This window comes from Danio rerio, chromosome 7, assembly GCF_049306965.1.
Source record: "Danio rerio strain Tuebingen ecotype United States chromosome 7, GRCz12tu, whole genome shotgun sequence".
Taxonomy (NCBI): Eukaryota; Metazoa; Chordata; class Actinopteri; order Cypriniformes; family Danionidae; genus Danio; species Danio rerio.
The window spans coordinates 64,226,213-64,241,546 of NC_133182.1; the positions used below are offsets into that span (position 1 = coordinate 64,226,213).

A 15,334-nucleotide genomic window follows, 5' to 3' on the forward strand; every position below is an offset into this window, starting at 1 on the left:
CTAATTTAACCTAATTTAAACCTAAATTAACCTATAGTTAAGCCTTTAAATGTCACTTTAAGCTGTATAGAACTGTCTTGAAAAATACCTAGTCGAATATTATTTACTGTCATCATAGCAAAAATAAAATAAATTAGTTATTAGAGATGAGTTATTAAAACTATTATGTTTAGAAATGTGTTGAAAAAATATTCTATCCATAAAACAGAAATAATAAAAAACAAAAAAATAAATAAATAAATAAACAGGGTGGCTAATCATTCTGACTTCAACTGTAACTTTTACTTGTGAATCCATAAAGTACACTCGCACTTTCAGTAAATCACCTTGAGTGTATTTTTTTTTACAAATACAGTAATGTCATCCAATTAATCTCATCATCAGTAATTTCTTACTCATTAAACGATCAAATTGTCTACTGTGCCAGTAAATGGAAACAGACGTTTTCAGCCATATTCTGTTGGAGCTCAGTAAAAACAGGAACTGAAAGTTTTCTCATGCTGTGGTATTTTTAATATAATATATGATTTTTTTTTTTTTCTCAGAAATGCATCTACTTATATCTCAGCAGAGAGACTGTATAAGAGGCGGCTTCTAATCATAGCATGTGTTCACCTACTGTATAAAATATCTATACCTGAAACAAAAAAATTCTAAATATAATCAGAAAAACTACTCGCTTCTGCAAACAAATTTCAAGACCATGGTTTCAGAATTTAAGGTGAATGACCTAAACATCATTAATCACTCATTCATCCATTAATTTTGCTTAAAAGCGTAGTACATTGAACCATAGTAACACAACAAACCAAACAGTGGTTGATATTAGGGTAACACCTTATAATAATTACACACTATGAACATGTATTAAGCATTAGCAAATTATATATATATATATATATATATATATATATATATATATATATATATATATATATATATATATATATATATATATATATATATATATATACAGTAAGAAATGCTGTTTATTGACTTAAAAGCACATACTCTGTATAATGTTCTTAATGATTGTATTATCCACATATTAATACAAATACAGTTAGGTCCATAAATATTTGGACATTGATAAAATTGTAACATCTTTGGCTCTGTACACCAACACAATTAATTTGAAATGAAACGAAGATGATGTGGTTTAACTGCAGACTGTCTGCTTAATTTGAGGGTACTTACATTCAAATCAGGTGAACTCTGTAGGAATTACAACACTTTTCATATGTGCCTCCCACTTGTTAAGGGACCAAAAGTAATTGGACAATTGGCTTCTCAGCTTTTTATGGCCAGGTGTGTGTTATTTCCTCATTATCTCAATTTCTATGAGCAGATAAAAGGTCCAGAGTTCATTTTAAGTGTGCTATTTGCATTTGGAATCTGTTACTGTCAACTCTCAAGATGAGATTTAAAGAGCTCTCACTATCAGTCAAGCAAGCCATCATTAGGCTGAAAAAAACAAAACAAACCCATCAGAGAGATAGCCCAAACATCAGGCGTGGCCAAAACATCTGTTTGTAACATTCATAAAAAGAAAGAATGCACCAGTGAGTTGAACAATATCACTAAAAGACTTAGACGACCGCAAAACATTGCATGACCAAATAATTTATTTCCTTGTGAGGAAAACACCCTTCACAACAGTTGGCCAGATCATGAACACTCTCCAGGAGGTAGGTGTATGTGCGTCAGAGAAGACTACACCAGAGTGAATACAGAGGGTTCACCACAAGATGTAAACCATTGGTGAGCCTCAAAAACAGAAAGGCCAGATTAGAGTTCTAAAAAACTTCACAGCACAGTGCAGATGGAAAATGACCCAAAGCACACTGCAAAAGCAACCAAATACATTTTGAAGGGAAAGATGTGGAATGTTATGCAATGGCCAAGTCAATTACCTGAACTGAATCTGATTGAGCTTGCATTTCACTTGTTAAAGATCAGGGGCCTCTTGTATGAAGACTTGCATTGAAATCATACTAAAACATTGCATACGCAGTAAAAAATTCAGATGTATGAAACACTGCGTACACCGAATCACACGCAAATTCTTTTTGTACATCCAAATGAATGTGAAACTGAGCCAAACATGCACAAGCACAAAACCCCTCCCTGCCCCCTCCCCTTAATAAATATGGTAATGACTCCAAACAAACAAACCAAACAAAGTAGCAATGGCAAAAGCAAGCAAAAAGGGAAACTTTGAACAGAATGTGATTTGGAGGTTTGCCTTTCGGAGGTAGACTGGAGAAAAGTGGTGTTATTTGCAAGTTTGTTCTCCGTAATTAATAACAAAAGAAAAAAAACAATATGGGAGAGTTTAGCTGATGCGGTAACGCAGCGGGGTTGGACACCTCGTTGGAATGAGCTAATAGAGTGAAAGTTGTGCAGTCCATCGCACCGATTACATTGGGAAAACCGGCGATCGCAGCAAATTGTGCTTTAATGTTTTGCTGGTGAACTACATGCTATAGAAACCTTATATACCCGCTAGAACTGCAGATGATCCCACACACAAGAAATGCATGTACGCCAGACATGAAGTTGGCGTGGAACAACGTGCGTACGTAACATTGATACATGAGGCCCCAGAGCACCATCAGGAATGAAACAGTCTGCAGTTTAAGCGCAACTTTTTCTTATAATTTCAAATCTATTGTGTTGGTGTATAGAGCCAAACATATTAGAATTGTGTCGATGTCCAAATATTTGTGGACCTAACTGTATACATATTTATACCATTCAGTTTAGTTTAAGATTATTCAGAATGAGCAAGAAAATGATTATTAAACTATTCAAATGATCATTTATGCATCTTATATTTCAAACATATAAAGTTACTATGTGTGTTAATAAATACTTTAATAACACAAATTCCTTCTGCTTTGTGAGCTCATCTAAAGTGAGGATAAATGAGAATTAAAGGCTCAGTTAAATAAATAAATCTTTACAATCCAATATGAACTATGTTTTTTGGCAAATTGTTGGCTAATTTTCTTAAGTCTCACTAAAAGTTTAGATTAGAGATGGAATTTTATGCTTCTGTATGATTAAAAATGACGTGTTTGCTCACATTGATTTATTTATTTATTTATTTTATTTATTATTTACAGAAGGTCAGATTAGCCTGACCGAATGGGGAAGGGAAGCATGTTTTAAAAATGTCATTATTTTTTCCAATTTTATTTCTGTGATTCTAGTGGCTCTGAAATTACACACTTCACCTTTAAGTATCGTATCTCATGGTTGGATTGAGGAAATGCCGAATGTGCTGCGGACTGTAGTCATGCTCCATTTTCAGAGAGCCAGCGGCATACAAATAATGCAAGCACTTGACTTTGGGCTTCTAAATGTTGTATCCCCCTTCTACATGTGTGTGTTTTTGTGTGTTTTGTGTGCATGGCCTCGTGGACAGACTAGATTACAGTCTGTCTGCACATCCGGCTCTAATCACAGCCTCCCTGACTGATGGGATCACGCCTCTGACCGGCAATAACACTCTAGCTTGAAGCCTGGCCTCTTATCAGCCTGATATTTTCTGATAGAGGACGATGTGATGAAGAAAGATTCACTTCTGAAAGGAATGATGGGATAGAGCAGGATTGATGGCTAGTTGAGATCATATGTTTCTATTTGTTCCCATTGAGCCGGTGCTTTGAAGCATGCAAGGCTTTCACAGGAAAAGGATCTGCAGTCTGACTGTGCACTTTTTTGTTTTGTTTTTTTTATTTAGAGGGTCTGTAAATAGAATTATGGTTATATGACCACATATATACATTTATAGCTATTTGATTTTGTCATCTTTGAATTATAAGGTTCTATCTGCATTCTGAATGATTTTGAGATATTGAGCTTTAAAGTTTTTGCTCTCCATACAGCAAACAGTGTGCAACATTTGTTATTTTTAAATAAAAAGTCTTAAAATGTAAACAACTTATAAAACAACATCCCATTATATAAATAAGTTGTCATTTAATAAGAATATGTCAATAACTAATTTTTGACAAAAATATCAGATAGAATCTTATAATTCTAAAGTGACGATTTAATAGTATTAAGTTATTTATCTCACTCTTTGCGCCATACTGTAGTCATCAGTGCCAGATGATTCTATAGAAATGAGTCTAATATAATGATTTAATTTTCTAATTATTGTTTATTTGGAAATTTATTGTACTGAGTGGGTTTTGTAATTCCCAGAATAAAACAAAATCTTTAAAAGTGCTATATGAAACAAAATGTGTTTTTAAAAAGGACTGTCATTATTAAGATTTGAATGTATCCTTTCTTGAATAAGTGTGAATATATTTCAAAGATATGTCTTACTTAGCCCAAACATTTGAGTGTTTTTCTGTTAATTTGTTTGTGTGTTTGTCTTTTTTATATTGAAAAGTTCATTTTGTTTTGATAGAATGTCTCATATGTAAAAATATATTTATATATATTTTTAAAAGTGTTGAATGTATTTAAAACAAATGTATTAAAAATACTCTTAGTTGCAACAGAGGCTTATTGTGGAAATGTCACCCCGTATACATTTCTGGAGAGCATGAAGCATGTATCCAGAGCTACGTATGCTGCATTTCATCTTTAAAACAAATGCGGGAAGAGGCTATGACAGCTTCTGTTTTATTTTGCACTACCAGCTAAACGCTTACTTCCATATGGACGGCTTTTCTGCTGTTACGAGTTTGCCAGTGTGCCCAGAGGAGTTGACCGTGATAACCAGGTTTGAGTTTGACGAAGAATGGTACTAGAAAGCAGGTAAAACAAAAAGAAAAAAATGAATTTAAACAAGTAAATAACGGGGTCAGAACAAAAATGTGGTAAAAATCAGACAGCCACGAGGGCTTTAATTTTTTTTCTGGATTGCTTTTGAAAACACTGTCTGTTGGGTTTAGGGAAGATGGTGGGTGCTGGTCAATTGGTGCTTTTGAAACTTCCTTAAAGTTGGCTTTAAGGAAGGAGAAGGTTGGGCCAGACAGTTAAGCTGCATTTACACTGCACTGTTCAAGTGACTCAATTCCGATTTTTTTCTCCCATGTGGCACAGATCGGGTATCGGCTCATGCAAGTGTAAGCAGGAACAAATGACATGGATTCCGATTCAGTCAAATCAGATTCAAGCCTTGTTCATATGTTGAAATTTATCCTATATGAATCCAATCTGTGTTCTTGTGTCTGCAGTGTAAGCAGGTAGATCAGATTTTCACCTGTTAATGCAAGTACATGTCATTAAACACATGTACGTGAAGCGAATGACATCAACTCTGACGCTTTCATTTTAGAAAAGACATCAGCAATGTCCCAAACCTTAAATCTCATACACAAGGACTTAAACAGCTTTTATATTGTCATATACAGTAGCACAGGTATTTTTTAAGGATTTATCTTGCTGACACCAAATATTTAAGTGTTTGTTTGTTTGGTTGGTTTGTTTATTTGTTTGTCTTTTTTAATATTGAAAATTGCATTGTGTTTTGTTGTTTCACGTTTGATTTTTTATTTAAAACATTGTTTTGTTTTCTTTCAATAAAAATGATAAAATTCTTAAGTTTTAATTGCAGGTCATCCAAGTTAACCAGTAAAAAAAAACTAAATTAAAAAAAAAAAACCTGTTAAATAACTAAACTAGTCCAATAGTTAATTCAGCCCGATAACATATAGGCTGCGTCCGAAACCACCTACTACTTAGTAGGTACTGCTTTTGAATTTAAACGTACTACTCTGCCTTTAGAAAAGCATGTTCTATACAGTATGAATGTGAAAAGTATGAATGAAATTCGGAAGTACTACATCCGTCATTTTGTCATGGTCACATGACCTACCAGGTCAGCTGCGTCACTTCACTCCCATTCATGAATTCTCTCGCGGGGCATCATGGAATAGTGCTGCATGCATGGGATGTGCACTTCAGAATCTCGCAGGAAGTAGTAAGTCATCCGGGTACTTCTCGCATACTGATTCTCGAGTTTTATGAATTTGGACATATTACTCGGCTCACATACTGATTTTAGCATACAGTAGAGTATAGAAGTATGCGGTGTATAAGTATGCTTGGTGACGCAAGATGGTGGTGCCAAGAAGGTAAAGCTTTTACCTAATGTGTATGTGTGTGTTGTGATATCGCGGTGACAGCTTGTTTCTTTTTTTTATTTTGTCTCTCTTAGGGAGCTCCTGGGTCATGACTTCACTGAAACTCACTATGAGAATGGCCTCCCCATCACCCAATCCAGCCATCACACTGTAAGCAACGCTGAGACCTGTGTTTTATGTGTGTGTGTGTGTGTGTGTGTGCGTGCGTGCGTGCGTGCGTGTGTGTGTGTGTGTGTGTGTGTGTGTGTGTGTGTGTGTGTGTGTGTGTGTGTGTGTGTGTGTGTGTGTGTGTGTCTGTCTGTCTGTCTGTCTGTCTGTCTGTCTGTCTGTCTGTATGTGCCCACTTCTCAACTCTCAGACTTTACACTAAGTATGTTTTATTCACACAGCATGCATTAACAGTGCAGAGTTTGCCCTAAATGTTAAATTGCCCATGAAACTCCTTCATTTAGCATGATTATTTTTTATAAAAGCTATAAAATATTACCGCAGGCAAACTGCAAAAATTGATTGCTGTGGACTACCGATCTTGGGTGAACTTATATTCAATAACATGCATATAAATTTAACATTACATTGACTTATAAGGACACTTTATTTGTGGATTTTATTGTTTTACGCTAAATTAAAAATATATATATTTAATTATCTCCATATTCTGCCTTTTCTACAAAGTAGGGATCATTTTATTTACTTAAATCATTACATTAGCACTCATTGCAGAACATAAACTGCTGACTTTTTTTAATTCATAAATAATTAATTTAACTCTACAGTATCTCAGAAATAAATATCTCAATCATATTTTAAAACTGCTGTCAAATGATTAATAATGATTATTAGCATATATATATATATATATATATATATATATATATATATATATATATATATATATATATATATATGTATATATATATATATATATATATATATATGCTAATGCACCTCCGTTAGCCACTTTGGCTGGTTGAAAATCATTTTTAAATTGTGGTTTTCTTAAAAGCAGGGTTCGACTATAAGAATGACCTAATATGCGTGCAAATGTGATCTTAGAATGGAGAAACATCACGACTGACAAAAATAATAATAATAATAATAATAATTACTCATATAAGGATAATAATTACTCGCGCTAACAGCTGATGTGATGCATGCGACTGTTTAAAGCGTGTGCGCGCTCCTGTTTCCTTCCTTAAGCACGCGTGCCTGGACTCAACTGTGATCTGATCTCTTTCAAACAGTCAGGCAAAAAAGTAATGCTAATGCACCCACAGACACAGTCTTGATGCATTCAAGAGCTCCAAATATGTCTTTTTTTGTAAGCAGCACCAGTTGCTTTCGCTTTGAACAGATTATTGATTGGCCTTAATCGTTTGATCATCCCTATCACACAGTATGTTTTTCACCTGCTTTCTTTTGCTTACGGAAATTTTAGTTTATATGGCTTAATTATCATTTTTTACAACAACATTTGCTTTAATATGAGATTAACTCTCTATCTATGTGTAATTAACTGATCTGAGAGACGTTTAGCGAGGACAGATTACTGTGCATATTTTTGATACATAACAATAATTATTTTTAAAAGTCAATTGTTTTTTCTTTATTTTTTTAAAGTAAATGTTTTTTTTTTAAATAAAAAATATACAGCTATATTTATATTGTGTTGACACATTCAAAATTTGTGGCTAAGAAATAATTTTTGTTTGGTGTGGTCAAAGATAAATTAGGTAAATCCTTAATTTTAAGTTCTGAAAAGTCATGTGAAATAAAAACTAATTGCAGTATAACACTATGAAACCATGACCCATTTGCTCATACATGACACACAAAATGTAAAATGAATGAGGAGGCATGTGGACATAACACAAAGTCTAAATCAAGTCATTTTACCATGTCAAAGTCATATTTATGCATATAAAAATATTTTCCCAACAACAAAATTGTGGCTAGTGAAAATGCAGAGTGGCTAGTAACATTGGAAAACTACTAGCCACTGTGGCTGGTGATCAAAAAAGTTAATGTAAAAATATATATACAAATAAATAAATTGACAAAAATTTTAAATATTAGTATTTATTGCACATCCAAGGCTATGCGACCTTGAATAAACCTTGAAAAATATGTGCTATATTAGCTTAACAAACTGAATCAGTTATTCCAGCCTGATCTCACGAGGAAGCAAAACTGTTTTACGTTTAGTAAGTTAAGTTGCTAATTCGTACAAATACTTTTAAAGAGCCTCTAAGTCTAAATCTAAAAGTGTGCTGTGTTTAAAACTATTGATTTTTTTAAAGAGAGATTTGACATAGAATCAAATAAATGAATCAAGTTTGGGTTCAGATCTTTTGTTTGAATGCATTGACGTTGATGCAGAATATCACCAATTATGAAGTGCCAAATCCAGTAAGACGTGGACGCACCTTTCACTTCAGACAGTGGTACGTGAGGGATCACAGGACTGATTATGACATGAAGATGAAGATGACTGGCAGTTAGAGATTCGGCTGTGGGGAATAAAGGATTAAAGTTCATTTTCACTACAATACCACAGAAAGCCCACATAGTGCCGTGTTTGGTCTTGTCGTTTTTCTGATGACTGATACAATAACATATGCTGCAATGAGGGATACGCTGACTGTTTGCTATTAAAGCAAGGAGCAGCAGAGACTATTATGTGTGGGACTTTGACAGGGACTTTGTCAGTAACTGTTACAGTTCATATGGACCAATTTCTTCTTCCTCTAGATCAGAACATGTAACTGTAATTAAAATTGTTGCCTCATTCTGTGTAGTTTGCAATATATATATATATATATATATATATATATATATATATATATATTGCAAACTACACAGAATGAGGCAACAATTTTAATTACAGTTACATGTTCTGTATATATGTGTGTGTGTGTGTGTATATATATATATGTATATATATATATATATATATATATATATATATATATATATATATATATATACATGTGTTAAATTGTGTGTTATAAGTTGTAATTGCCCCGTGCGGCTTGTAATCACAGCTATTATAGATCTGTGCTTGTATTGTATCCCTCAATCTTTATCAATCTTCTCCTAAATCTTTATGGAGCTGCTCACATATTGTGTCCAAAACCACGTTGAAAACGCAATGCGTGCTTCTTTCTTTACCAATTTAAATACATTTCTGAACTCGCGATCCTCTGCCGTTTGTCTTTGCTATGACCACCATCAATTTTTCCTCACCTGCTGCACGGACAATTGTCAAAATAGTTTATCTTTTGCCACCGTGTGGATTAAGATTGAATGTTTGTCATTGTTATTTACTTTCATTAGCGTTAAGAGTAGAGTATATGCTGGCGTTTAACTGTACTTCATTGCATTGCATTGCATTCCTGCATTGGGCTCTCACATACCCTCTGGTTGCTACTTCAAAGCCGTGGTGGGCATTTCTCTCAGTATTGCGCTGAATGCAAACAACCAATCACAACAGACTGGGTCATCAGACCAATCAGCGCAGATTAGTATCTCACTAAAGAGGGACTTGGGAACAAATTAATCGCTGAACAAATCATATGGGAGTTGTTGGGATAATTAGGTAAAACTAAATGGATATTATAAGACAATGAAAGTGTTTTTTGACCTTGCATGCATATCAGACTGTTGTTGGAGACCCCCAAAACCTAAATATGACCTTTGTTAATGCAAAATAGGGACTCTTTAAAAAAAGAGGTGTGGCACAAAAAAGTCACAGATTGCTGTCAGCTCATATTGGTAATTACACTTAAAATGCTCATGTGTGCCAATGTTTTTTATGCATCTTCTCTGTTGCTACATCTAAAACTTAGTTTTAGAGATGTTACAAAGGCTTGATCTTGATATTGCCGTTAATAAAGTATTGCCTTTTTGATTTTGTATTACTATCAGTTGGTTAGTACTTTCTCACTATATGTAATGAAGCGCTACAATGTTGTTATCATTATTATCATTTGACATATTTTTTCATTACTTTAATGTGTTCTACCTTTGATGTGTGAATTTTTATTGTTTTTCTTACTGATAATAATATAGTTTTTGCCCAAACTTCTGTTTGTTAAGTTTAGGTGAGATCAGTGGTGTGCTGTAGTAAATCTGCTATTGTATATTTTTAGCTAACTTTGCACGGATGACAGCAGATAAAAAGGCTCGTAAACATACTCAAATCACAAATAAACACCTTATACAGGGTAACCAGTAAATAGTCTAATGCAGTCAGTCAGGATGTTGTTGTTTTTGTCATGAATAATTTCTTACTTATCTATGATTCCTGCAATGCATTTAAGTTAAAGGGCAAAAAACAAAAAAGGGACTCTGGGAGTCTCACAATGATATATTTTAGCTGCAGAAGGCAGATTTTGTGCAGGTAATTTATTGCTAACTCTTGCAGAAAGTTGTGAAAACCTGTCACTTATGTGCTTCTGTTGAATGTGGTTAAGGTGTGAAGTGCCTGGTTCATTCAAGAAAGAGAGCGACTTGATATCAAAAACTGTGACTCGGAATGTAAGGTGAAATTGCTGGATTTTTCACACTGTCTGTTCATTGCAAAGCAGTCTTGTTTTGCTCCACGCATCCTCAAAATCCGACTTATTGATCAGCCAGGAAAGGATACAAAACCGCAAGCGTATTTCTTCAGCCGTAAACTTTCTTCCCAGGCTGTTATGAAGGATCCCAAATCCACTCGCAGTCCCTGCTCAAGCTCTGTGCGTTGTAATTGCGTTTCCATCACTTGACAGGGGCTGATGGGAGTGAAGTCACACCCCTGATTATTTCTGAGCTCTTTTAACAGCTTCCAGCTGCCCCTCGAGTGAGCAGCACAGGACGGGCGCACATCTCACCATTGGGTGCAAACACACAAAGAGCTTTTTCAAGGGAATGAGCAGTTCGCTTTAGTTACTGCAGAGATCACAGCACCCGCTCGCTCCCTGTTGTGATGGACGGGGTAATTCAATCTGAGCAAAATCACCACGGATTACTTTTTCTTTCTGTCTTTCTTTCCACAACCAGCGTCTGCAAAGGAAAATATGACAGAGAGGCTGATCCTTAAGCCTGCTGGTTAACCGTGCATTACAATCAGGTTGATTTTTTTTCCCCCTTTAACAACCACACACACATACAGTAGTTGCAGAGGTTTAATTAGAATTTTATTTATAACTTCATAAAAAAAGTCATTAAGCAAACCTTAGTCCTATCAAATCAAAGAAAATCAAATATTCATGAGTCCTACAGAGGGAAGATTAAACTGTCAGGGTGCAGGCTTCACATTATAGCAAATCAGTTTTATGTCTCAGTTCCAGTTATTGGAAATGAAAATATTCCCTGTGATGGCGTGAAATGATGGCATGGAATGGATCTGTGAATAAATGCTGTGTGGTTTTGATCTACTGACAACAATAAAGACAAAGAAGAAGCAGTGCTGGCAGGAAAAGTGGAAGTAGAAGGGCTGGACAAGCAACAAACTCCACTACACTGCACTGCTTTAAAAAGATTAGCAATGATTATTAGCATAAATAGAATATTTTTTATATTTATAAATAAATGAGTTGACATGAAATGTAATTATCAGAATTTAATGCACATCCAAGGCTATGCGGTGGTCATTACAACACGACCTTGAATGAACCTTGGAAAATATAGGCTTAAAAATATATTAGCTTAACAGACTGAAGCCGGTTATTCCACTTAAAATGCTCATGTGTAAATATCATTACTTAATTGTAAAATTTAAAATAAGTTAAATTTTACTTAATTTATTCACTTAATCCTCACAAACCATTCATGTAGCCTATAATTTGCTCCGGTATCCTCCAGTCGGTGCAATGATGAGCAAACAAAATGGCGACAGTTGGCCAGGCCTACTTGTAGCTTCTTTTGTGTTCTTCAGAAACCTATAGGTCACAGATACTACTTCCTTACAGTCTATGGTTTTGCCACACATATTAAAGAATAATAGCTATTATTATTATTATTATTATTAGTTAAAATATTATTGTTTTTTTTGGAAGCTTGGCTTTAGTATAAGCAGTTTTTCAATTACCTCAGCCTGTATGGTTATTAATTATTTTCAGAGGAACAGGGCCTCATATTAACTTTTTTGATTTCCAGCCACTGTGGCTAGCAAATTTTCAACATTACTAGCCCCTCGCCATTTTCAGTAGCGACAATTTTGTAAATATATTTATATGCATTCATTTGACTTTGGCATGCTAAAATAACTTATTTTACATTTTGCATTATATCCACATGCCTCCTCATTCATTTCACTTTTGTGTGTTGTGTATGAGCTTGCTCAATGTGCATGAGCAAATGGGTTGTGGTTTCATAATGTCACACATTGTAATTAGTTCTTGTTTCACAAGACTTTTCAGATCTCAAATCTAAGGATTGACCTTTTTTTTTTTTTTCTGGCCACAAAAAAAACAAAAAAAAACATTAACATCCATTCATTCATTTTCTTGAGGGCTTGGTCCCTTTATTAATCTAGGCTCACCTGAGTGGAATGAACCAACAACTTATCCAGCACTTGTTTCACGCAGCAGATGCCCTTTCAGCTGCAACCCATCTTTGGGAAACATCCATACACACTCATTCACATTCAAATTCTATACGGACAATTTAGCCCACCCAATTCACCTGTACCGCATGTCTTGAAACCTATGCGAACGCCGGGAGAACATGCAAACTCCACACAGAAACTCCAACTGACCCAACCGAGGCTCGAACCAGCAACCTTCTTGCCGTAGGGCGACAGCACTACCTACTGCGCCACTATGTCACCCTAGCAATTAACATTTTTAAAATAAATATTTTCAAGTATCTATAACAACAGTACTCTGTCCTGGCTAAAGGTCCCAGATCAGCAATTCACTATACATAAATAGGACGTTAATCTCCTATTAAAACAATCCTATTTTAGACAATAATAATTAAATCATAAATTAAAAAAAAAAAAAAGAAACTGTAAAAGAGAGCAGGTTAAAAACATACTGTGTGCTGTAACAAAAGGATGCTCACCTGCACACAGTTAACATCAGGCTCATTAATAATCTGTTCAAAGAATAGTTAAAGCGGAACTGGCAACCTCTGCTGCATACACAGAGAGAACTTTTTTAAGGAATCTCAAGCATCACTTTTTGTCCAGTCTGTTTCAAATGATTATCAGTTACGATTGCATCAGTTGCGTTTCCAGACACAGTTATTTGGCGCAAGGAAACGGGAGCACGCACAAGAGCGCACACCACATCAGCAGTGAATGTGACACTAAAGCCTTCGTCAGTAAATAAAGCAAGTTGCACACCAGAAGCGCCACGAGGCACAGCTTCGCACCACGCAGCATCATGCCTTTTAGCATTGTAAACATAGGTTTCTATGAGGGTACATACACCGGGGCTCTACCATAGCACGTGACATAACACTAATGTAACACATACACAAAACAAAACCATGTGACTAAACAAACTCTCAAAAGTGCGCACAAACCTACAACCGTGACACTCCATGCACCTGATCATCCTCTCATTCAGTATTCACCTGCCTTCTTTTGCTCGCGTAAACACAGTTGTTATTGTAAGTCATGCTGTTTCTCGAATGGGTAGCCTTATTGTTGATCTTTGCTTTTAAGAAAACTACAATTGAATTTTTTTTTTCAACTGGCCAAAGTGGCTAGTGGGTGTGGCTGCCTAACCCGCCACAGCTGAAATCTACCCACTTTTGGTGGGTTGACGGATGTTCATGTCAGGCCCTGCTCACTTTATTTATAAAGCTAACAAAATAACAAAAATAAAGTGATGAAGGAACCAACGAGTACATTCAAATGGACACCAATTTTATATAAGTGCAGTACAGTCATCAAACACTGCAGTCAAACTATTACTATCATGTAGGATTATTCATCATATTTTGTGACAGGATAGTCTATACACACACAGCTGTTTTAACACTATTCTCTGCACCTACTGAGTCAGTGAAGGACCACAGACACCCGCATTGTGAAATGCCATATTTTTTTCCCATTTGGTACGCGGTATTAAATTTCATTAAAACTACACTCTTCCAGCATTTCATACTCGCATCCAATATCTTGTTTGTCATGGGGGGCATGCATGCAATATTTCTGATTGAAAGTGAAAGTGCCAAACTGCAGTTAAAGTTGACAGAAATTAAAAATGAAACACCTAAAATTACATGAAACTGGAGGAAATGTGGACAGCATGGTGACTCAATAACATTAACCAAATTATGTGCTATAATATGTAAAACGGGAACACGAAAGAAACATTCAAAAAACAACTAATGGAAACACCTTCATCCTTTTAAAGTCTTATTCAGATTAAGGCAAATAAAATGACAACTGATGTTCATGTAAACGTAGTCAGTGATAACAGCTACGTGTCAATAAAGTATAAACAATAGCAACATCTGCACTCATATGTGTATAAAGTTGTGCAACTGTCAGCCAAAGGCAAAGCACAGCAACTACAACTTTGGCCAAAACAGAGCTAAAATTGAGTCAACATTGAGGCCTAAAATGGATTTTAGGCATGTCTCTTATCATATGACAAAGACTCATGGTTTCATTTTGTCCTGTTTCAGAGAAACAAAACCACTTATCTACAGTATCAACAACATGTTGGACTGGCTGGTGTTAAAACTTTGAAGACATCTCCCTCAGTGTTATTGTCTGCATAGTTACTACACTGTTTTTGTTGATTGAACAGAAAGAATGATTAATAAATCCATATTAAACAGTTAGCAGGTTTGACATGCTAGAGAGAATCATAAGCTCGGAAATAATTGAGCCCAGGGCTCCCGCCTGGTCAATAAGCATAAGCAATAAGTTCGAGTTCAGATAGGTCTCAAGAGCTCCCACTGGTAAAAGGAGGAAAAGGAGGAGATAGGGTGGAAGGGGGGATTCTACCAAAATAAAGATAAGGTAGTTGGGGGAAATTGGGCTACTTATTGTAAGCCTAAATCAATCTGATTGAATTATTGCTGATTACAGATGAGAGGCCAGCCCTAATCAATCATATCACATGCTCTTCTCGAAATGAGTTTGTAAAACTTTACTAAATGTACATTTAAGAGCAGGCTCAGCTATTTGTAAATGTAATGTGTTTGGCTTTCGGATTCATATTCTTACATTTATTTTTAGCTGCACAAAACAGCTTGTTTGCTGCTTGATATTGCCG

At 35.2% G+C, this 15,334-nt stretch overlaps 1 protein-coding gene across 1 annotated transcript in view; it reads left to right on the forward strand.

The window, feature by feature from the left end:
- The window catches only part of adam19a (ADAM metallopeptidase domain 19a), a 227,908-nt gene that overhangs the window by 130,289 nt on the left and 82,285 nt on the right, over positions 1-15,334 (forward strand). Inside the window, exon 4 of the mRNA XM_005172361.6 lies at positions 6,185-6,260. Coding sequence (XP_005172418.1) covers positions 6,185-6,260 — 76 coding nt within the window. The remainder of the gene's footprint in view (positions 1-6,184; positions 6,261-15,334) is intronic.